Raw genomic sequence first — 25,426 nt, forward strand, 5'->3', positions numbered from 1 at the left:
AACATGTGAAATGTGGCCTGGCTGTTAAGACTGGCCAAGCCTCACTGCTCTCACTCCCCTTGTGCTGGACACTCACTAGGCAACATCCCCTTCCAAAAATTGGCACCTATTAATCAACGCCCCGTTAGTTTTTATAGATTGGAGGTTGCTCGTAATAACAGGCCTTGGTGTCCTGATTTAAGAGTTAATCGTCAATGCCAAGAGCAGCCTTTTCAAAATCTCTACAAATATTTAAGTGCCAGTAGAATGACGTTTGCTTGTTGTCCAAGGTAGGATTACCAGAACTCAGGTTGCATGTGACTAACAAACAGAAGTCTGTGCACCTCTAACGCTCATGCACTGTTTAACCAATTAAAAAGAAAGGATGAAGGAAAGACCTGCATTGATATAGCACCTTTCATTGCCTCAGGATATCTTAAAGTGCTTTACAGCCAATGAAGTTTAGTTACTGTTCTAATATATGGAACATAAAACTAAAGCAATCACCTGTATGTGGTTACTTTGCGTTTTTGAATTAAGTAATCTTGCCCTTGCAAATTTAATCTTGCTTACTTTTCCATTTATGGTTTAAGATGGGTTAAAAGAACAGAATGGTTCGTATTAATTAGGAAATATAATCCATGCCTTAGCACATCTAATTACTTACAAATTAAACACAAATCATTCTTCTAATATCAACAAATGCGTATCCAGTTTGTGCAACAGCTCATACATACAGATCTGTTGTTGGTTTGGAGAGAAGTACTGTCCAGAGCACCCTGTGGGAGATTGTCCACACAAATTGGGCAGGTTCCTTTACAGGCCTGCACTCAGACGCAACCTATTTACTCTGTACTCAGCCTTTTCATTGCATTGGAAGCCTAAGTCTCTCTTAACAAGAGCTCACTCTCAACAAAGCTCTTACATCCACTGCAGCAGGTTTAATGTCTCATCTGAAGGATGGCACTTCTGCTAATGTAGTACTTTTTCAGCCCAGGGCAATAAGTGTTTGGTTCTTAAGAGTGGGACTTGAATCCACCAAGCCGACACATATAATCACTTTGTAAATAATTTCCTGTTCATCCAGCTCTGTTTATTTAACTCAAAGCTAGCTACATGATTTTTTTTTTTATTCGATAAGTGTCACTGTGAATTAAATCAGGGAATATGTATTTGTTTCTATTTCCAGTTTTGCTACAAGAAAAGAGTATACAAGCAAGCTAACGTTGATGAGAAGCAAATTTCAAAACTTCATACAAAGGTGAACATACTTTCATAATCTCAGCATCCTTTCAAACGAAACGCGTATAACCCAGAGAGAACGATAATGATTTTTGCCAAATTTACTGCTCATTTTCCTAATAAATTTTTATTCTTAAATTATCAGCATTTCACTTCACAAGAAAATTAAGCAAATTCTCTGAATAAAAATAACATTTCTATTCATATGACTACCTTTGCACATGTGTTAAACTGCACTTATACACAGACTGGTTAATCTAGTAGCTACAATGCTTGCTTCTTAATGACATATAAGATTCTGAGGGGGTTTGACAGGAGAAAGGCTGAGAGGATGTTTCGCCTCATGGGGGAATCTAGAACCAGGGGACACAGTTTCCAAATAAGGGGTCAGCCATTTAAGACGGAGATGAGGAGGAATTCCCTCTCTCAGAGGGTTGTGTTTGGAATTCTCTTCCGCAGAGAGCAGTGGAGACGAATACATTCAAGGCTGAGTTAGACAGATTTTTGATCGACAAGGGAGTCAAGGGTTATGGAGGGCAGGCAGGAAAGTGGAGTTAAGGCCTCAATCAGATCAACCATGATCTTATTGAATGGCGGAACTGGCTCAAGGGGCTGAATGGCCTTCTCCTGCTCCTATTTTTTAGGTCCTTATAAAGCACCTAATTAAATCAAACATCCCAAGCTTCAGATTATTAACAAATAAGTTATTTCCAGCTAGTTCTGTTAAAATATAGAGCGATACTAAATTGACGGAATTTAAATTATAGATACTAATTTTTAAAAAACATTTTGACATCAATTTTATAATATATACATAGAGAGGGAGATGGAGAGATGTACCTGGAGATGGAGAAAATATAGAGAGAGCTGCATAGAACATGGGATAGAGAGAGAGAGAGAGACGGAGCAGCAGAAATAAATAATATCAGGCACAGCCCAGCAATCATGGTGAATTAATGTCTGAAAGTGCATATTGAAATATGTAAAGTGTCTGCAGGATTTGGGAAAGTGCAGAGAACACTATGGCTGAATTTTCTGGCTGACGCGTGGGTGACGTCAACACTTAAAATGTCGCGTGAACGTCCCGAAGTCAGCGCGCTGCATCGCGATATTTAGGTGGGCGGGCGCATTATGCAGCGCAACGCGCGCCCGCCATTAATTAAAGACCTTGTTAAGGCACTTAACTCGGCAATTGACGCCGATTTTGAGGAGCCCGTGCGAACTTCGGCTCGGCGCATGGGCCCAACGGGCAGGCGGGTAAGTGATTTTTTAATAAACCTCATCCAGTGGCGGGATGAGGTTTAATGTCGGCTTTAAAAAAGTTTAATAAAGTTTTTGTGCACTTTACTAACATGTCCCATCTCGTGTGACATTGTCACATGAGGGGGACATGTTAATGATTTTTTTATTTTTCTATTTTTAAACTTTGAAAACCTTTCAGCGATCTCCCTGAGGCAGCACTTAGCCTCAGGGAGATGTGAGCTCTTTCGTGCGCATGCGCAAAAGTGCGCACTCTCGCAGTTGGGGAATCCCCCCCCCCTCCCACCGCCCACACAGGAAGCACATGGCGCTTCCTGTTGGGCGTCATGCTGGGCGGGCCTTAATTGGCCCACCCACTTAAAATGGCGGCGGGGCCCATTTTGGCGGTGGCGATCGGCTGCCTGTCCGCCGCCGAGTTGGTTGGGCCCGCCCACCCATCAAGGGCAAAATTCAGCGCTATGAGCACGCAGATTGGCTCAAACGTGTTTGAGATGATTGAGTTCATCAATAGCCATTACCTATGGATTATTTCCTGCTGCAGCGGAGATCAAACTCCTCTGGTTGCAGAGAATATCTGTCGGTCGCCTAAGCAGAATGCGCAGGGCTAGAACTTTGTCTGCGGTATCAGATTGGCCGCCTGTTATATACAACGCCTGATATTTAATTCCATTGACTGCAATGCAACTGGTTATTAGGCTCTGCATACCAATGAGCAAGCCATCCAAAAGGGTCTGTTTTGTGTCATTGCCTGAGGCGAATTTCTAGCCGACAGTATCTGGTTGGCAGATGTGATTTGGCACGTCAATCCATTATTTGGAAGGCCCCAAACTGCTGTTAACCAGCAACTTCTTGCCTCTTCTAAATTAAGAAATAATTTGGTGTAACTGAAGCAATTCCTAGCTCCCCAAACTAAGCTATCGATAGTCGTTTCAGTTTGACAGGATTGTTTGAAATTGGTGTTGGGTTGCTAGATTTGATTGTATCATTTAAGTTGCTGGTTCTGCTTGTTTTAACACCAGGCATGGGATTTATCCAGCAAGGAAACGACACCACTGGAAATCAGCCTTTCTTAAACCGATTATATTCAAACAGCATATAACCAGAAATACAGCAGAGGTCCCATTACCAGCCTCAAAAGCGGGGCACAACCATGCTTCGGCTGTCAGTGGGACCTGGGGTCACATCTTGCTGCCCCTTGGAGCTGCTATCCCTTTTAAGGATGGCCACCCGCCCCCGATGGCTGCCAGCCAATTGGTCCTCCGTGGACCAAAGAGCACCCGAAAAGGCAGGCTGGTTAAATGCCAGCGGAACCAGGAGGAGGCCCTTAATTGGCCGCTTAAGTGACTCAACTGGGCTCTGGGTGGGAGGGTCATCCACCATCTTTCCTCCCGCTGGCAAGATAGCATGGCAGCAGGAAGGTGATGGGCACACCACCCACCCCATCCCCTGCCATTTTGCTAGCCTTCCCACCTTCCAATCCATCCCAAACGGCTGGTAAAATCTCGCCCACAAATAAAACAATTTTGTAGTGGGCAAGTTACCACCTCTTGGTAGCCACCAAGCCAGGATTTGCCAATATCATCCCACCTTAATGGTGTAGTTCGAACACTTTAACACTCACAGGTTTATATTAAGCCTTTACAGAATCACAGAATGGCTACAGCACAGAAGGAGGCTATTCAGCCCATCGTGTCCATGCTGGCTCTCTGCGAGAGCAACTCAGCTGGTCCCTTTTTATTGTTGCCTAGCAATTTTTTTTTCACTTCAGATAATTATCCAATTCGCTTTTGAAAGCCTCGAGTCAATCTGCCTCCACCACACTCCCAGGCAATGCATTCCGATCCTAACCAGCAGCTGTTGTTTTTCCTTGGTTCTTTTGCCATTCTACTTCAATCAATGCTCTCTTGCCTCAACCCTTCCATCAATAGGAACAATTTCTCCCTAACTGCTCTGTCCAGACTCCTCTTGATGTTGAGCATCTCAATCAAATCTCTTAACTTTCTCTCCTCCAAAGAGAACACCCCAAAACTCTCCAATCTGTTCACAAAACTGAAGTCCCTCATCCCTGGACCTATTCAAGTAATTCTTTTCTGCACGCTCTCAAACGCCTTCATTTCCTTCTTCGTGTGTGATGCCCAAAATTGGACATAATACTCCAGTTGAGGCCGACCCAGTGTTTTATAAAGGTTCTTCGTAGCTTCCTTGCTTTTGTAATCTATGCCTCTATTCATAAAGCTCTTTTTAATCACTTCTCAACCATTCCAAGGTTCTTCACATGGGTGGTTATCAAACACAATGTTGACCCAAGCTATGTAAGAATGAACAAGGATGATCAACAAATTGAGTTAAATGGGTAGGTTGAGAGGAGTGTCTTAAAGGAGGAGAGAGAGGTAGAGAGGTTTGGGGAGGGAATTCCAGAGCCTAGGACAGAAGCTGCTGAAACCACGGTCACCAATTTTAAATTCATTAGAATAGGGGATGTGCAAGAATCCAGGATTGGAGGAGCGCAGATATCACAGTGGGTTGTGGGGCTGGAGAAGGTTACAGAGATAATAATGGGCGAGACCGTGAGGGACTTAAAATCCTTTTCTGAAATAGGGATATGATGCAGCATTAGTGGGTGCTTTAACTACAGAAAATATATTCTTCATATAGTAGAGGTGGTCCATAAGTATTGCAATACAGCCCTCCACCAGTGATATGGGGACCCCCAGTACATTGCCAAATGGCTACTGAGTGACAGTTGACTTAATTTTTCCTCCATTTTTATCTTACCATCCACAGCTGAGAAGCCTTGGATACCTTCTGCGGCTACAGACATGCTTTGTGTTCCTGTGGCTGCAAGGAGTCAAACGGAGATCACCCCATTAGTTAATTTTCCTCTGAGAGTTTCCTGTTCACCCAACTTGACTATTCTTGGCATTTTCTCGCAACAGCTATTAATTAAGGTTTTAAAAAAGAGCATACGGGTTACTTATGTTTATAATTAAGGGCGTAGACTCCCCAAAGCCTGTCCACCATCCACAAGGCACAAGTCAGGAGTGTGATGGAATACGATGAGTGCAGCTCCCACAACACTCAGGAAGCTTGACACCATCCAGGGCAAAGCAGCCCACTTGATTGGCACCTCTTCCGCAAACATTCATTCCCTCCACCACTGATGCACAGTAGCAGCAGTGTATACCCTCTACAAGATACACTGCAGGAACTCACCAAGCCCCCTGACCCATGGCCACTACCATCTAGAAGGACAAGGGAAGCAGACAGATGGGAACACCACCACCTGGAAGTTCCCCTCCAAGCTACTCACCATCCTGACTTGGAAATATATCACCATTCCTTCACTGTCGCTGAGTCAAAACCCTGGAACTCCCTCCCTAACAGCACTGTGGTGTACTTACATCATATAGACTGCAGCAGTTCAAGAAGGCAGCTCACCACCACTTTCTCAAGGGCAACTAGGGATGGGCAGTAAATGCTGGCCTAGCCAATGAAGCCCACATCCCACGAATGAATAAAAAACACAAGAAAAAGAAGACCACTCTAGAACCTTATAATTTATAATCACTGGTTAGCCCTCAGCTGGATTATTGTACATGATTCTGGCCATCACATTTCAGGAAAGATGCACGGATCTTACGAACGGATGCAGAGGAGATTGATCTGGATGTTACCAGGATTGAGGAACTTCAGTTATGAGGAGTTGAAAAAGTTAGTGCTGTTCTCCTTAAAACAGAGAAGGTTATGATGTTATCTAATGGAGGTTTTCAAGATGATCAGAGAGTTTGATAGAGTAGATAAAGGCCTTTAGCCTTGAGCAAGTGGGTGAATAACCAAAGGCTATAGGTTTGAAATCATTGACAAATATTTAGAGAGATGAGATGAGGAGAATGTTTTCTTTCCTCAGAGGGGTTTGGAATAGTTCACCTAGCAGTGGAAGCTGATTCTATAAATAATCTTAAAAGGGAATTGCAGAGGTCATTGAGGATGATGAATTTACATAATTATGGACAAAAGCGGGGATGTGGGACTAAGCACAATAGCTGTTCCATAAGAGCCTGCACAGGCACGACAGGCTGAATAGCCTCCTTTATGCTGTAAGGTTCTAGGATTCTATGTACACGATTGAGGTTAGGAATGCTGCGAATTGGGATTGTGGGGAATGAGAGGGTTGAAGGTTTAATGCAGGCATTCAAAAAATCACAAAGGGTTTTGATAGGGTAAAAAGGGAGAAGTTGTTCCCAATGGCAGAAAGATCAGTAACCAGAGGACTGAGCTTCAAGGTAAGTAGCAAAAGAGCCAGAGGTGAGATGGGGCAACTATTTTATATGCAGCAAATTGTGATGATGTAGAATGCACTGCCTGAAGGAAGAAGATTCAATTTTACTTTAAAAAAGGAATAGGTTAAAGTCTTGAGGGGAGAAGATTGTGCAATTGTGACAAAAGAGCAGCAGGGTGGGACTAATTGGATAGCTCTTTGAAAGTGTTGGCATGGCCACGATGGACCGAGTGGCCTCCTTCTGTGCTGTAAGATTTGGTCTATGGAGCTGGGCCTCAGTGCTTTTAAAACAAGATGGTACAGCACATATCCCAAGGCTGATGAAATTCAGTGTGTGAGCAATGCACTGGGTGAGCTTAAATATGATCACTTGTGCAGCAGCATTTCTTAGGAACAGAAACTTGAGTTCAAGTATCACGTTCCTATTGTTTACTGAAAGGTGACCAGCTGCAGATCAGCAAGTTTGCTGGCAAGTTTCTTGTTCCAACCGAACAAATCAATACAATAACGTCCAAAGCAAACCATGGCCTTCCTTTCTTATCTTTCCTTTCTTTGCAATGAGCAGCACACGGCTAAGAAGCACTGGGAATTGCCCTCTAATATACTTGATAATTGCTTCATATCCTAAGCAGCTATTCCTCTCTGACTGTGATAATAAACTATACTTGGCTTAAGTTCTGAACCTTGCTGAGACTGGTGTGTTGGTGACGGCGCCCAAGGTACTTTACAAACAACTGCGTTTTGTTTTTTTTTTTCAGGCCAACCTTAGAAAATTTATGGATTATGTTCAACATCGGGCACTTGAGAAAATTGCTAAATTGCTGGATAGAGGTCTGGATCCTAATTATTATGACTCAGAGAGTGGAGGTATGTTGATGAGCAAGATGCCGCAGGGGTTTCTTTGTTTTGATTCTGCTTCTGAGAATGTTCAGAATTATTAAGATGATTAATCATGTCTGTGTTGTCAGTGGACACATGTTAACAGCAGATGATGGGACAATACAGGCACAATGTAACCTTGCATAATTTAACCAGTTTCATTAATAACTGTACATAATTTATTTATAAGCGGCATCATAATTGCACAGTGCACTAGTTCTTTGTGGCCATTGTGCTAACTGATGCCTTTTATTGCCTCATTTATACTAGTTGGGCTATTAAGGAGGCAGTGAGTGGAAACAAGATACAGTAAACATGGATGGATGGGGATTTCTGAATGAGTTGCATTACGTTATGTACAGCTCAAGTGCAGCACTGGTAACATAAAAGAAAGACTTGCATTTATATAGCAACTTTCAGAACCTCACATTGTTTCAGAGCGCTTCATAGCCAATGAAACACCTTTGGAATGGTGGCACTGATGTAATGTAGGTGACACGGCAGCCAATCTGTGCACAGCAAGATCCCACAGCAACACTGCGATTAACAACTAGGTGATCTGTTTTAGTAAAGTTGGTTCAGAGATAAATATCATTCACGACACTGGGGAGAGCGCCCCTGCTCTTCTTTGAATAGGATCATGGAATCTTTTATGTCCACCTGAGATGGTTTAACATCTCATCAAAAACCTTCAGAGTTATCCTTGATATCCCTTGCAAGAGTCATAGAGTCATAGAGGTCTGCAGCACAGAAAAAGGCCCTTCTGCCCATCGAGGCAAGCTTCCCCTTGCATTCTCCCTGACAGATAGCTATAGCTCCTGTCTTTAAAGACTACAAGGTTGACATCAATGGATGAACATTTTACATCTTCCTGTGACATTCTTCTGACCACGATTTGTTTTAACCCATTTGTGTTAAATAAGCTAATGAATGAACAAAAGTAAAAAAAATCTTGCATTTATATAGCACTTTTCACAACTTCAGAACATCCCAAAATTCTTTACAGCTATGGAATATTCTTGAAGTTTAGCCAGTAGTGCATTGCAGGAAATGTGGCATTTTTTAAAGCTACAGATTACATTGTAAGTAATAACAAGCTCCCAGAAACAGCAATGATCAAAGGGATAAATAATTGCCCAGGCATTGGGGAGAACTCTTACTCTTCTTTGAATAATGCCTTGGGAGTTTTTATGTCCACTTGAGAGGCTTCAGTTTCATGTCCTATTTGAAAGATAAAATTTCCAGCAGTGCACTCCCTCAGCACTGCACTCCCTCAGCACTGCACTCCCTCAGCACTGCACTCCCTCAGCACTGCACTCCCTCAGCACTGCACTCCCTCAGCACTGCACTCCCTCAGCACTGCACTCCCTCAGCACTGCACTGAAGTGTTGGGCGGGACGGTGGCATAGTGGTAATGGTAATGTCACTGGGCTAGTATGCCAGAAGCCCAGGACAGTGCTCTGCAACATGGGTTGAAATCCTACTACGGTAGCTGGTCAATTAATAAATTCAACTAATTAATCAAAAAAGAAAAAAAAAATCTGGAATGTAAGCTAGTCTCAGTAATAGTGATCATGGGACCATATCCTTAATTGTTGTAAAATCCCACCTCTGGTTCACTAATGTCCTTTAGGGGAGGTATCTGGACTGGCCTACATGAGACTCCAGCAATGTGGTTGATTCTTAGCTGCCCTCAAAGGGCAATTAGGGATGGGCAACAAGTGCTGGCATTGCCAGTGGTGCTCACGCCACATGTAAGAATTAAAACCAAAATCCCTCAAGTGGGTCTTGAACCCAGACCATAAAAGCAAAAAACTGCGGATGCTGGAAATCCAAAACAAAAACAGAAACAGAAATACCTGGAAAAACTCAGCAGGTCTGGCAGCATCGGCGGAGGAGAGCACAGTTGACGTTTCGAGTCCTCACGTTCCGTTGAAGGGTCATGAGGACTCGAAACGTCAACTGTGCTCTCCTCCGCCAATGCTGCCAGACCTGCTGAGTTATTCCAGGTATTTCTGTTTCTGTTTTTGTCTTGAACCCAGACCTCCTGACTCAGAGTGCATATGCACCTTTAATGCCTTCATCATAATACCAGACTGAGAATTAGTATGTTAAACTCTTGGGGGTAATTTGTGGTGGGCTCTAATTCAACCGCAGAACAGCAGACCTGGTTTTAGAGAATCAGGGCTGTGATGCCACTATCATGCTTATTGCAACAAACAAACTTACCCCATCAGCGCTTCACCCTTTAATAATTGCCACTGTAATTTGTAGCTTTAAGAATGTTTTTCACTTCTCCTTTTGAAACATCTTGAGTTACCTACAGAATTCTGTCTCGCATCTTGTAATCTTTCTACACTGTTGCACACATCAATCACCAGACCTTTTGGAACTCCACAAAGAGAATGAAGAAATTCTTTCTCAGCAGTCATACCAAAAAATATGCGTCCAAATGGAATGACAGAAATGATAGGAGAACTTTAAAAATGCTTAATGCTTTGTTTGGAATTCTTTGTGTAAATAGGTCAGTCAGGAAGGGCTTAAGACCAAATTTTATGAACAGATAATAATGGTGTAGCATTTTTTGATTTACCCCAGTTTCCTAATGCTGGACAACATTTCCATGGGTGCCAACTGGCCACTGGTCCTTTGTCAAACTGCTTGTCCTGTCTGAGCTTAGACACGAAAAGGTAGAAATTACCATCGATGATGTTATCGCACAGATGCTGAATACACTTGTATCACATTCCTCTGCCAGACATTTTATGGAGGCATTAACCCTTTAAGTAGCTAATGTGTTTGTTAAAGAACTGAGGGAGGTGTTTGATATGAATATTGAACTTGCTTAATATCATCATCAACAGTAACTTTTATCCATTAACGGCTATTTGACAGCAAGAAGTGCAGTTGGGCCCAATATATTCTCAGCATATAAACTGACACTGCACCCCGATTCACTAAGTCAGCAACAGGAATGAGAAGATAAGAAATAGGTGCAGGTGTGGGCTATATAGTTCCTCGAACCTGCTCCGCCTTTCAGTAAAATCATGACTGATCTTCTACGTCAACTCCATTTTCCCACCTTATCCCCATATCCTTCGATTCCCTGTGTTCCCAAATATGTATCGATCCCAGCCTTGAATATACTTGACAACTGAGCTTCCACGGTTCTCTGGGGTAGAGAATGCCAAAGATTTACCACCCTCTGAGTGAAGAAGTTTCTCCCCATTTCAGTTGGAAATGGTCATCCCCTTGCTCTGGGACAGTGATGCCTATTCCTAGACTCTCCAGCCAGGGGTCAAAAGATGAAAGGTCATTGACCTGAAAGGTTAACTCTGTTTCTCTCACCATAGATGCTACCTGACATGTTAAGTATTTCTAGCGTTTTCTATTTTTTTTTCAGATTTGCAGCATCCACAGTATTTTGCTTTTAAATCTTCAATACTGCAACCAGTTTTGGTCATTGCAACACAAGGGAAACATTTAGACACTGGAGGACGGTTAGAAAAGTAAAAGGTCTAAGTAATGAGGAAAGCGTAGAGAAACTCAAGCTTTTCAACCTGGATTGAGGGAATTTAGGAGATAATATATAACAATGTGGAAAAGGCAAATCCAGAAAATTACTTTAAACTGTTAGACTAGAACAAGGGACGCAAGTTCCAATCAGGAAAAAGCAAATTTAGTAATGATGCCTGGAATTTCTTCACACAAGGAGTGAACAACCTATGAAATGGACTGTCAGATAGAATGAAGGCAAGATTCCTGGAATTATTTAAGAACCAGTTAGCTGCTGGGGAGTGGGGGAAACCTTCGAGTCTTTCTTGGTGGATGAATTCAGGTGGGCTTAATGGCTTTCCTCACCTGTAACAATTATGTGATACAAATTTAAAAACTTGGTGCTGAAAAGTCTCCAGAGTGTTTCAAACCATTAAAGCAACAAGCACTGAAATTTTGTAGGGGCCCCTCTCAATCTCACACAAAGTTATTGGCAAACAGTGGATTCCTTTGCAGTTCTTGGGGACATTCAGCTGTACATGTTTTTTGTAGTGGCAGCTGCAGGTATTCCTGGTGGTTTACTTACTCACTGCAGTTTGAAACTTCATTATTACAATGATGAACCAAAAGAGGGAAACTTTTTTTTGTGAGTAAGCAGTTGAACAAGCACTAAATATGAATGATTTGTCCACTTTCCCGTACCATCACTCATCTTCAGCCTTGCCTCAGCTCATCAGTTATTGAAACCTTCTTCCATTCTTTCATTACCTCTGGATCTACCATCCTAGTGCTATCCTGACAGTCCTCCCACTTTACATCTTTTGTGCTTGTGATCTCATCCAAATCTCTGCTGTCCATATCCTAACTCACCCAAAACCCATTCGCCCGTCACCCCTGTGCTCGGTGGCCTATATTAGCTCCCGGTTAAGCAATGCCTCAATTTTCAAATTCTCACCTGTGTTTTCAAATCCCTCTCCCTAACTCTGAAAGTTCCTCCGGTCCTACAACTCTCCAAGATTTCTGCACTCCTCCAATTCTGCCCTCTCATGCTTCCCTGATTTTCTTCACTCCGCCATGTTAATCTCCATTAGTTGTTTGGAAATGAAGACAGAAACCAAGACAGCCTCTTTCAGACAGAGTTTTGTTATTGGTCATAAAGTTCTCCACAGACAGAACTAATCTCACATGTTATACAATCAAATGGGTACTTAGCTTGTTAACTAATAATTAACTCCTTTAACTGTTTCCTTCCCCAACACACCATTGGTCCTGTTTGACAAGCTCACCCTGGGGAAGAGTGACTGAAGTGAATTTACTGTCGGGATCAAGTTTGTGTTAGTACATATTTGTGTAATTGACCTTTGGACGTGGACCTAACGGCTTGAGAAGTTGTATAAAGAGTTGTTGAGACCTGGGCTCACTTGTGAAATATACTAATAAATAAGCAAAACATTGGTGGCCATATCTTGTCCCCTAAACAGTGTTACGACCAGGAGGGGGGGGGTCGAATGGTTCCCCCCCACCCAGCTTCCCTCTCCTCTTTTGGCTGCAACGAGTTTTTGTGTTTGGAAAAGGATATACTTGCCAATTTAGTGAGTGATTAACAGTTTACACACTGTGATTATTAAAAAAAAATCAGACAGATGTTGCTGAGTTTAACAGAGAAAGAGGTTAGCTTTTATTACACTGAAACCGATCTATGAAAAACAATGGCCCAGGTGTTTCAGCCTCCAGATATTCAGACACCGGACGTATCCCACAAGATACTCTACAGGATCCCTCGGAATCCCTGATGCCAGGACTCCTTACGAATTGCCCAGGAAGTGTGAACTTCCAATGGGAAATACCCCTGCTCCCCGGGATCCTTTGAAAACGTTTCCAACTCTGAGTTAGAGTTTCGCGCACACACACTCGGAAGTTCACACATACATACAGGTTACAGAGTGGGGAAGGATAGGTTGGTCAAAGCAGAATCCGTGAAAAATAAAAGGAATATACAGTCTGCCATTTGGTGTCTCGGTTCGTTTCAAGCTGAATTCGATGGTCCTGTTGCTTCTGATTTAAAAGTGTAGCTGGCTGATTTGATTATTCCTTTGGAAATGGTAGTGCGGAGCTGAATTTCTTTTAAAAGGTATCTACCTGCAGCAGGGCGTCCCTGGATGGTCATGGTCAACAAACAAGGCTCAAAGCTTGCCAGGTGGGTTTGAGAAAAAGGGAGGCAGGAGAGACACCACTTGGGTCTTCTCTCCGAGCTTCTTGTCCTCAGTTCTGCTAAGAAAACATGAGCTTAAAACATACAAAGGGTTGGTTTGCCATGTGAACTTCCTTCTCCAATTGCCAGGGGGCTCCAAATAAGGTCAGTGTCAATTTATTTCAAGGATAATTTGATTAGCTCATGTCTGGAAAGCTATCTTAACCCAAGTCCCATTGTCCAAGTGATTAGCCTTAATGTCTGTCTCCAACAGTTGAATACCTCAGGTGACTGCCTTAATGGCTTGTTAATGGACAGCAGATCTGGGTTCTTTACATTCCCCAGGAAGTCATTGTCTTTGGTGGGTTTTGCAGACTTGCTGTCTCCATTCCAATGGACTGGAATGTGGGATGCACACTGATACAAATTGGGGTAGCCATTTTTGTCTGTGATCTCAAGTCAACTTAAGTCTGTGTTTTAAAAAATGCATTTGCAATAGTTTAATTCATGTTACCTGCCAGCAGATTAAACATCATTATTTGACATAAAGCACATCTTCATGACAAATGGAATTTTCTCTGTGAACTTCTCTACCTCGATTTTTCTTTCTTCTTTGATCTCCTTATAACCTGCTTCTTTGACCAAGCTTTTGGTCACCTGTCCTAATATCTTGTTATGTGGCTCGGTGTCAAACTTTGTCTGTTAACGTTCCTCTGAAGTGCCAATGGACGTTTTCCTACATTAAAGGTGCTATATAAATGCCATTAACATGTGTGTCATTGAAATTGTTAGGGTTTTGTTTATTCAATGTTTATTAAGCAGCAAAATTAGTCAGTTTTGACTTTTTATACACTACATTATTCTCCCCATATTATTCAGTCTCGATTTTACATACGCAATGTGTTTATAAGCTTCCATTCAAACTGCGGTCTGAGCCGACAGAGTTCCAGCAACCAACACCCCATGGAGTGAGGCTTTGCAGCAGTTTGGGTACAGCAGCAAGTCTTAATTTGTGTAACATGTTGGAAAATGAGAAGGAACAGGAGGCAAAGATGACCCCTGTGATCAGTACATGTGGAGGGCTCATCAGATTGGTGCCACATATACAGTAGACTATGAGCTGCATTTTACAAGCCCCCACCAAGCGTGCTTCTGTGGGGGGTGGGGGGGAGGCACATAAAATAGGGCGGGTGCCCACCCCACCACCTTCCCACCCATCCCTGGGCTCACCCCCGTAACACCGGATGGGGTAGGTGGGTGCTGAAATCGGCAGCCCGCCCACCATAGTTAAATAGGTGATCATGGGATAATTAGGCTTGTTACCAAGTTAATTGACCCAGATAATACGTTAACCAAGCCATAAAATGTTTGGCATGGGCAGCCTGATTTTTTTAACTCATAACCTCAACGGGCGGGAAGGAAGGTGTGTTTTATCTTTAGGGCTGCCCTTTGAAGATTGAGGTGGGTGACCCCGCCTAAGATGGAACCCCGCCCCCATCCTACCTCCATCCGCAGTCTTAAACCCAACCACCCCCACCCCTCCTCCCCCCTTCCTGACCTGCCAAAACCCTCCCTACCCAAGACCCCGTAGTTAGCTGTTCCGGGAATCCATGGGCCTTCTTCCTCCTCCTCCTGCAGTCCCGGGAGCAGCCACTAATGTGCTCTTGGCACTGATGGAGCTGCCAGCCAATCGGATTGGCTGGCAGTTCCAGAGGGCGGGTCTTCCTCCCCATTGAGGGGTGGAAGTCGCACTTGCCCCTTGTTAAGCCTGCCTGCAGCACGTTTGGTCTGGGAAAAGTGTCCTCTGCAGTCACCGTTGCTGGGAAGCAGTCTGGGAAGAGTGTCCTTCGCAGTCACCGTCGCCCTGGAAGCAGCCTGGGATGAGTGTCCTCCGCAGTCACCGTCGCCCGGGAAGCAGCCTGGGAAGAGTGTCCTCCGCAGACACCGTCACCCGGGAAGCAGCCTGGGAAGAGTGTCCTCCGCATTCACCGTCGCCCTGGAAGCAGCCTGGGAAGAGTGTCCTCCGCAGTCACCGTCGCCGGGAAGCAGCCTGGGAAGAGTGTTCTCTGCAGTCACCGCCACCATCGCCGTGAAGCAGTCTGGGTAGAGTGCCCTCCGCAGTCACTGTCGCTGGGAAGCAGTCTGGGAAGAGTGTCCTCCACAGTCACTGTCGCCGGGAAGCAGTCTGGGAAGAGTGCCCTCTGCAGTCACCATCGCCGTGAAGCAGTCTGGGAAGAGTATCCTCTGCAGCCACCGTGGCCAGGAAGCAGCCTGGGAAGAGTGTCCTCTGCAGTCACCGTCGCCGTGAAGCAGTCTGAGAAGAGTATCCTCTGCAGCCACCGTGGCCAGGAAGCAGCCTGGGAAGAGTGTCCTCTGCAGTCACCGTCGCCGTGAAGCAGCCTGGGAAGAGTGTCCTCTGCAGTCACCGTCGCCATGAAGCAGTCTGGGAAGGGTGTCTCTGCAGTCACCCTCGCCAGGAAGCAGTCTGGGAAGAGTGTCCTCTGCAATCACCGTCGCGTGAAGCAGTCTGGGAAGCATGCCCTCTGCAGTCACCGTGGCCAGGAAGCAGTCTGCGAAGAGTGTCCTCTGCAGTCACCGTTGCCGAGTGAAAAAAAAACAAAGAGTGACATCACAGGAAAACCGTAAGTTCATTGGTTGGTAAGTAACTGCTAGTTTGAACTACCTATTCGAAATTGATTTCAGATTAAAGGTGACTACTGGGGCATAGGATCGGAGGCCTAACACTTCAGCTTCAACTCAGCAGAGAGAGCGAGTTCCAGTTGATTTTAAAAAGTGTATTTTGAATCTCCATTCTAACTTGCTTTCAGATTAAAGGTAAATAGGAGAAATATTTTACAGATTGATGAACTAAAGATCAGTAGGAAATTTGAAAACAAATTGAAAAACTAATTAAATAAAATAGAGATGCAGGGCCAGGCGATATGTTGTAGTTGCATGATGTGGAAGCTGATGGACCCATTGTGGTTACTCGTGACTACATCTGTAGCAAATGTTATTTGCTCGAGGAACTCTGGCTCAGAGTTGATGAGCTGGAGTCTGAGCTTCAGACACTGCGACACATCAGGGAGGGGGAGAGTTACCTGGACACTGTGTTTCAGGAGACAGTCACACCCCTTAGATTTTACCTTAAATTCGACCAGTGGTCAGGAGCAGGAGGGTGTGACTATGAGTGAGGCAGGTAGAGGGATCCAGGAAGGAGCACTGCAGGAGCCTCAGCCCTTGCCCTTATCCAACTGCGTTGAGATTCTTGCTCCCTGTGTGGACGAGAGCGGGGACTGTGGGGAGGATGAGCAAACTGACCATAGCACCGTGGTACAGGGAGCCATTCAAGTGGGGGGAGAAAAGAGAAATGTAGTTGTAATTGAGGATAGTATAGTTAGGGGATTAGGGACTCTTCTCTGTAGCCAGGATCGAGAGTCCCGAAGGCTGTGTTGCCTACCTGGTGCCAGGGTTAAGGATATCTCACCTGGGCTGCAGAGGAACTTGGAGTGGGAGGGGAAAGATCCAATTGTCGTGGTCCACGTAGGTACCGACGATATTGGTAGAATGAGGAAAGAGGTTCTGCTGAGGGAATACGAGCAACTAGGGGCTAAATTAAAAAGCAGAACCAAGAAAGTAATAATCTCTGGGTTATTACCTGAGCCACGAGCTAATTGGCACAGGGTCAATAAGATTAAAGAGGTAAACGCATGGCTCAAAGTTTGGTGTCGGACAAATGGGTTCGACTCATGGGACATTGACACCAGTACTGGGGAAAGAGGGAGCTATTCCATTCGGATGGCTCCACTTGAATCAGGCTGGGACCAGTGTCCTGGCGAATCGTATAACTAGGGTTGTAGATAGGGATTTAAACTAAATAGTGGGGGGGAGGGTTCAGCTGCGTGGAAATATAAAAATCAAAGTTTAAGGAGAGAGTAAGAGTGCAGGTTAGTGACGAAACTGATTGTTACCAAAAAGTGAAAGGAAGGGACAAAGTGTTTGAACGCCATATTGCACCAACAAATCATATAAGAGTAGGGAAAATTGACAGTAGGGCAAACTTAAAGGCTTTGTATCTGAATACGCGTAGCATTTGGAATAAAACTAATGAATTAATAGTGCAAATAGGTATGATTTGGTGGCAACTACTGAGACGTGGTTACAGGGAGAACAGGTTTGGGAGTTGAATATCCAAGGGTACTCAGCATTTCAGAAGGATAGGCAGGAAGGAAAAGGAAGTTGTGTAGCTTTGTTAGTAAAGGAAGAGATCAATGCTATAGTGAGGAATGATATAGGCACTGGAGAGCAAGACGTAGAGTCAGTCTGGGTAGAAATAAGAAATAGCAAGGGAAAGAAGTCCCTGGTGGGAGTAATCTATAGGCCCCCAAACAGTAGGTCTGCAGTAGGGCACAGCATAAACCAGGAAATACTGGGAGCATGTAAGAAAGGCACGCCAATAATCATGGGTGATTTTAATATGCTTATAGACTGGCCTAATCAAATGGGCAAGGGTAGACTCGAGGGAGAGTTCGTAGAGTGTATTAGAGATTGTTTCTTTGGAGCAATATGTTGTGGAACCAACCAGGAAGCAGGCTATTCTGTATTTGGTTTTGCGTAATGAGATGGGATTAATTAATGATTTCATAGTAAAGGATCCTCTAGGGAAGAGTGATCATAGCATGCTAGAATTTCAAGTTCAGTTTGAGAGTGAGAAACTTGACTCCCACACTAGTGTTCTGGAGTTAAACAGAGGTAACTACTTAGGCATGAGGGCAGATTTGGCCCTAGTGGACTGGGCAGGAAGACTACAAGGTAGGACAGTTGATGAACAGTGGCAGATATTTAAGGAGATATTCAATTCCTCTCATGTAAAATATATTCCAAAGAGGAAGAAAGATGGTAAGAGAGGGAAAAAGCATTCATTGCTAAACAAGGAAGTTAAAGATTACATAAAGGCAAAAGCTAAGGTATACCAAATTGCAAAGGTCAGTGGCAGGCTGGAAGGTTGGGAAACTTTTAAAGATCAACAAAGTGTTACTTAAAAAATAATAAAAAGAGCAAAGGTAAATTATGAAAGAAAACTAGTGCAAAATGTTAAAACTGATAGCAAAAGCTTCTACAAGTATATGAAAGGAAAGAGAGTAGCTAAAGTGAATTTTGGAGGATGAGACTGGGGAGTTAATAGGGGGGAACACAGAAATGGCAGAGACGCAGAATCCATATTTTTCCTCAGTTTTCATGGTGGTGGACACTAGTATCAGCCCAATAGTAACAGGTAGTGCAGAGGGTATAGAGAAGGAGGAACTTAGAACAATCACCACCACTAGAGAAAAAGTACTGAGCAAACTATTGGGATTAAAGGGTGACAAGTCCCCAGGACCTGATGGCCTACATTCCAGGGTCTTAAAGGAAGTGGCAGCGGAGATAGTGGATGCATTGGCTATAATATTCCAAAATTTCCTGGATTCTGGAAAGGTTCCAGTGGATTGGGAAAAAGCTAATATAACGCCCTTGTTCAAAAAAGGGGGGAGGCAGAATAGAAAACTGTAGACCAGTTAGTTTAACATCTGTCGTTGGGAAATTGTTGAAATCCATTATTAAGGAAGTAGTAATGGGGTATTTGGAAAGTCAAAATGCAATACATCAGAGTTAGCATGGTTGTATGAAGAGTAAATCGTGTTTGACTAATTTGCTAGAGTTCTTTGAAGATGCAACAAACAAAGTGGATAATGGGGATCCTGTAGATTTGGTATATCTGGACTTCCAGAAGGCCTTTGATAAGGTGCCGAACAAAAGATTAATACACAAGATAAGATCACACGGAGTTAGGGGTAATATTTTAGCTTGGATAGAGGATTGGCTAACCAACAGAAAGCAGAGAGTCGGGTAAAATGGGTCTTTTTCTGGATGGCAAGCTGTAACTAGTGGGGTGCAACAGTTTCGGTCCTGGGGCCCCAACTATTTACAACCTATATTAATGACTTGGATTCAGGGATAGAAGGTGCTATAGCTAAATTTGCAGATTACACCAAAATAGGTAGGAGAATAAGTTGCAAGGAAGAAATAAGAAATTTACAAATGGATATGGACAGGTTAGGTGAATGGGCCAAAATTTGGCAGGTGGAGTTTTACGTGGATAAGTGTAAGGTTTTCCATTTTGGTCAGAAGAATAAAAAGGCGACTTATTATTTAAATGGAGAGAAACTTCAGAATGCTTCAGTGCAGAGGGATCTGGGTGTCCTCGTGTATGAATCGCTGAAAGCTAGTATGCAGGTACAGCAGGTAATAAGGAAGGCAAATGGAATTTTGGCATTTATTGCTAAAGGAATAGTGTATAAAATTAGGGAAGTGTTGCAACTGTATAAGGCATTGGTGAGATCGCACTGGAGTACTGTGCACAGTTTTGGTCCGCTTACTTGAGGATGGATGTAGTTGCATTGGAGGTGGTTCAGAAGTGGTTCACTAGATGATTCCAGAGACACGGGGCTTGTCTTATGAGGTGAGATTGAACAGTTTAGGCCTATACTCTCTAGAGTTTAGAAGGATGAGAGGAGATCTAATTGATATAAGATGCTAAAGCAGATAGACAAAGTATATGTGGAGCTGATGTTTCCCTTGTGGGGCATTCTAGAACAAGAGGCCATAGTTTTAGGCTAAAGGGTGGTAGATTTAAATCTGAGATGAGGAGGAATTACTTTTCTCAAAGGGTCGTGAATCTGTGGAATTCACTACCTCAGAGTGCAATGGATGCCGGGACGCTGAATAAATTTGAGGAGATAGACAGATTTTTAATTAGTAATGGGTTAAAAGGTTATGGGGAGGGAGCGGGAAATTGGAGTTGAGGCCGAAATGAGATCAGCCATGATCGTATTGAATGGCAGGGTAAGCTTGAGGGGCTGAATTGCCTACTCCTGTTCTTAGCTCTTATGTTGTTATGTTCTTATGTTATGGCTGTGGGGCAGGCTGGTGTGGAGCGGGTCAGCTCCATGCTGACATTCCTCCGACTACACCCCTATCAGCCCTGTATGCGGTTTGTGATCATTACAGTTAGGCAGTATTAGCGAACGGATAGTTTTTATGCGACATTCTTCTTTATGTTATTTTAGCAGATGGTTATTCTATTTATTTTCAGCAGGTTAATGCTTATGCTGCAATAGTGCAGAGAGCAATGTTGGACGAAAGCCTTAAGTGCTCATCTTTACTAAGAGTAGTTTGCAGGCTAGTTTGCAGTGAGGAGCTAATGCTGCAGCATGGCTTTTTGGGCCTTAGTCACAGCGTGATAGGTTTGGAAGTAAGCCTGCAGCAGAATATCTAATTGCGGTCTGAGTGAATGCGATTGTCAGTTCTATATGCACGTAAAGAGAATAAAGGCCATTTTTACTCTCGTGTCTCGGGCAGCAAGTTGGCCGAGTATACCTCCTGCTTGCTCTAGGTAGCCGTCATTTGAACTCACTCGGGTGGGTGATTGGCTCTGCCAAGTTACTGTCCAAGAGCAAGAGTGAAAATGACTCCCAGTTATTCCCTCCAAAAAGAAACAAGGGTCCAAAGCTGCTGATCAGAGACTTGTCCCCTGTGTCCAACTCTGATCCATCAGAACTTCCGCTGGAGGATCCTGCAGGACTCCCTCAGTGCAGGAACTCTCATGCAAAACAACAAAGAAAGTCTGCCCAGAAGACATGGCACTTTTGATGGCATGAGCTGCCGGAAGGTTCCGAAGCTTCTCAGTTTGCGAGTGTAAGAGTCTATGAGTGAATAGTTGAGTGAATGGGTGAGTGTATAGGTGTGTAATTGTTAAGTGGGGGAGGAAAGTCGGTAGGGTGGCAACTCAGCAGGGTGCTAGGTGGGTGGGATGCAGCTGGGTAGCGTGGCAGCTGAGTTGGGTGGCAGCTAGGTTGGGTGATAGATGGGTTGGGTGGTAGATGGGTGAGCTGGGTAGGTGGATTGAAGGGGTAGTCAGATCGAGCCAGAAGGGGTTATTGAGCCAAAGGCTAGTCTGTCTAGTCAGAGGGAAATTTAAGGATCAGAGTGGGGAGTCCGGTGGTGGTGGCTAGTCAGGTCGGGTTGGGTTTCGGGGGGTGGGGGGTGGGTGGGGGGGGTGGGGGGGGGGGGGGGGGGGTGGGGGGGTGGGGGTGGGTGGTGGTGGAGGGGTGCTGGTTGAGAGGGTGTGGTTAGTCACTTGGTGAGGGCTAGTCAGATCGGGCTGTGGGGGGAGTTGGGGAGTTGTGTAATGGGGGTTAGTCAGGTCAGGTCGAAAGGAATTGGGGTTTGGAGGTTAGTCGTGTGGTCGGGGGGGTTTGGTCGGAGGGGGTGTTGAGGACGGAGTCGGGGATTAGTCGGATGGTCAGGCAGGTTAGTTGGGGGGTGGGGTGGGGTGGGGTGGTGGTGGTGGTTGAGGGGGGAGTTGGGTGTGTCAGTTGTATAGTTACCCAGGAGTTAGATTAAGATTTTTCCATCTAATATTTCCTCTGTAACTACAGTAAGTTGGAACTGTCTGCAGTCTGACTGTAACTGAGTCAGAGAGTCCCAGGGAATTGCCCATTGGAAGTTCAAATTTCCCAGGCAATTCCCAAGGAGTAATTTCATCGGGACTTCCTGAGGTTCCTGAAGCGCAATCCAGGGACCATAAGACCTGGGCCATTATAAACCACTGCACTTCCACCATTTAGCTGGTTAAATGTAGGTTAACACTATTTTACATCCCACTGGTCAAAGAAATACACACGACATCCATAACTTGCTCAGGTGATTGACATTTATTGCCACAATTTGCTCAGACGATTTACGTTTATCCCCACAATTTACTCAGGTGATTGACATTTATTCTCCCTGAGCCCTCCCTTGGTATCGAGATTTTCTTGTGCATGTTCTTCCCTGTGTGACAGCTGATAGACAAGTGTTACTGCTTTTCATGATTCACCCCAATACATGCTGCACCCTCTCCTTATTGAGAATTTGCCTTTCCCACTCCCTCACCCCCTTGAAAAAGAAGGCTTTTTTTCTGGAATTTTAGGCCAGATACAGTAATCTGCGGGGTGCCCTCAGTAAACGATCTGTGTCACGGGCCCTCAAGCTATTGAGTGACTGGGTCGGCTTTGTTGCAAGCGAGTGTTAGTTGGTGAGGTAATTGTGCATTAATTCTCGGATACCTGACCTCTCAGAAATTGTACAGGTGAAGAATTTTACTTTCCACAGACTTCCTTTAAATAAAGGAATAACCATTAATGACATACTGTCAGGCGCGAAGAATAAATTTTCCCTCAAAGTGACAGAGTTTTTTTTTGGTTTTCCATCCTGACAGTATCAGCCTGCAAAAGTCAACATGTCTTTTCTGTTTTCAGGCCTTGCCTGAGCTGCTGTCTATCCCCAGCAACTCCTTTTTTAAATCGATGTTTTTCAATCTTTTTACTTTTGGATTGTATAATTTCTTTACCCTCTATTTGTCGCACTCTGACGACTCCCCTTGGAAAATCAGGTGAGATTTACAAAGAAGCTCCAAGTTCATCCGATTTGAATTTATCAAAACGTATCCAGTCCAGATTTAGACTTTGGGTGCCACACACTGGTTGATCCTTGTAAATGCTTCTCGAGTCACCAAAAATATAAGTAATTTGCACTACACAAAGAAATAAAAACCTCCTCTAAATATATGGATTTAAATAACACTTTTCCTCGAAGCTGCACACATTTTACATTTTACCACACCACATGCACAGCTTGACGCGTTTAAACTTGTGAAAATCAGGAGGTATACTTCCTGTTTTGGCGAGGAATAGTCATTATTTTTGCTGGATTTTTTTTCCCCCTCATTAATGTACAGCACAGAAACAGGCCATTCGGCTCAACTAATTAAAGATGTTCTAATATATGTGGAAGTAGACTCTTTCGTATCGCGATGAGAGGGGGTGCAACACTACCACTTTTTGAATAACTTTACACATCACCATTAGAAAGATACTAAAGGGCAGAGCCCATTTCACTAAGGACCTTAACAGGAAGCATAAGTCAAGAAGAGTCTTTCAAGCTACTTTCATATTGCTTCAGTTCTGTGCCAGTGCAGATAACTTGCAGCACTTCAGTCTGGCTGAGTTTATGGTGCCATTGAAGCAAGTTTGCCATGTTTACTAAGACTGTGCTTAGGGATCATCTTTCTTTGTAAGCTGGGCCTTCCAACTAATGTCCTTGGCAGTTCAAGCAGGGCTACTGAGGTTGGCTGCATGAGATCCATGCATCGGATCTTCCCCCAGTCTGTTTTGTTTGGGATCCAGGTAAGAAAAGCAAAAATGATGGGACAGTAATTCTCTATATCAGAGCAGATTAACAGGGCGGTAACTACACCAAGGCAATGGAGATAGTGTGGTCAGTTCTCACTTCCAGGAGGCCAACCGATGGATCATGCCTGCCTGCCAGTCCCTGGTCAAGTGGGAGAGGCGAAGGACCTGAGACATTTTGAGCTTTTGTCTCATTTAGAGCTTACCAAGTGAGCTGCACACCCTGTGGCAAGTGTGGAGGGAAACAGCCTCGGTGGGCAGTGTGGATCCACAATGATTTTTGTGGAACCAGGAAGAGAAATCCTGCTGTTTCTGGCTCCATGAAAATATAGTCCAGAAACATTTCTGGGCCCTCTTGTAGTGGCCCTGAATGGAAAGATTAACACCCAGTAATATGGGCAGAGCTTACAAGATGCCCATGTGCCCCTGAAACTAGCAATCTGGACTCAAATTATGTCAGGGGGCGCAATCCCCCAGATTTGCACTAAGTGCGGTAGCAGGCGTGAAAAATGGCATTTTACCTGTTGGCCACAATGGCGGATTTTTGTACCGTGTCATCTGCTTCCCGCCTCATTAATTATGCAGCCACAGGAAACACGCCTTCTCACTGGTGGGTGGCCCGCCATGTTATCTCACCGTTTCATCACTCTGGGTGCTATATCTAAACTGCAACTGCGCACACACAATTCTCAATGTTTGCAGCCCAGTGATGACATGGTCCTGGAAACCAAGAAAAGTTCAGTGACCCATCACTGGAAAGCCTTTTGGAGGCCCGCTGTGATGTCCTCCACCCCTGCTCTGGCCACAGGAGGTCCAGCAATCTCACCACTCCGGCTTGGGAGGCGGTGGCAGTGGTGATCAGTGCCAATGCTGCACAGAAGAGGTTGGCCATCCAGTGCAGAAAGAGGATGAATGATCTCATCTGTGCCACCAGGGTAAGGCAACCATCTCATCACTCTAAACTCACACATTCACAAGGCCGTCACACATTCAGTGGAATCTTATACACTGCCATCTCAACAGAGATCGCCACTCACTCTCTCACACAAACCTTCACATCTCCATCTGGCCTCATCTCCTCTGGAGACTACCTCCTCAGCCCTCACCACCTTGAGGCCACTTGCACAGATCAACATGTGCCCCCACACACACCCTGGGATGCCCCCCTTCCCTAGTAAAGCCCTCGCCCTGCAGCCTCTTCCCCTATCTGAGGCCACTTCCCACTCTTCCCCAAGCAAGCCCTAGCCATTGAAAAACCTTAAGGCTGACCTGGTAGGTAGAGACCTGACCGTGAGCCCCCCTCCAAGTGATGTGGTGCTGCCTGTGAAGCCTGGCACTGATGACCATGAGTGCTGACCGAAGCAAGGTAGGCAAACAAACCTCGAAGTCACGAGGGAAGTGTAGCTCACCAGATGCACGCCGTTTATGTACAGTTGTGAAACACCCAACATGGAGGGATTATTCCGGTGAGCAGGGGTTATAACGAGATACTGAAGTATTGAAATTAGGTTCCTGACGTGCGACAGTGGGAAACGTGTCCCGCCATTGACAGGTGGAGCAGACAATCGCAAACTGGTTTCGCGACAGTGTGAAACCGATTTTTGGCCTTCCACTCACGCCCGCCACCAACCGGACCAGATGATTTCACTCATAGAATCCTCAATTTGCACCATCAGGATACCACCACTTAAAGCGGGCAGGCAATTCTGGTCACCCAGGAGAGGGGATCTTTAACAATGGCAGTGGTCACAGCATCAGCATTAACAAGATGATAAGTCTACCTGACCTCATTTTGATGCCATGACAACCCTATGTGATCCTGTGAAAATTGCC

The 25,426-nt window shown here is 44.6% G+C and overlaps 1 protein-coding gene across 3 annotated transcripts in view; it reads left to right on the plus strand.

The window, feature by feature from the left end:
- shank2b (SH3 and multiple ankyrin repeat domains 2b) overlaps positions 1-25,426 on the plus strand; it is a 1,028,817-nt gene that overhangs the window by 247,373 nt on the left and 756,018 nt on the right. For all 3 annotated transcript variants that reach the window (XM_078549478.1, XM_078549479.1, XM_078549480.1), the window contains exons 5-6: positions 1,169-1,240; positions 7,519-7,627. In XM_078549478.1, the coding sequence (XP_078405604.1) occupies positions 1,169-1,240; positions 7,519-7,627 (181 nt within the window). The remainder of the gene's footprint in view (positions 1-1,168; positions 1,241-7,518; positions 7,628-25,426) is intronic.

Source organism: Cetorhinus maximus, chromosome 9 (genome assembly GCF_964194155.1).
Source record: "Cetorhinus maximus chromosome 9, sCetMax3.hap1.1, whole genome shotgun sequence".
NCBI classification, from domain to species: domain Eukaryota; kingdom Metazoa; phylum Chordata; class Chondrichthyes; order Lamniformes; family Cetorhinidae; genus Cetorhinus; species Cetorhinus maximus.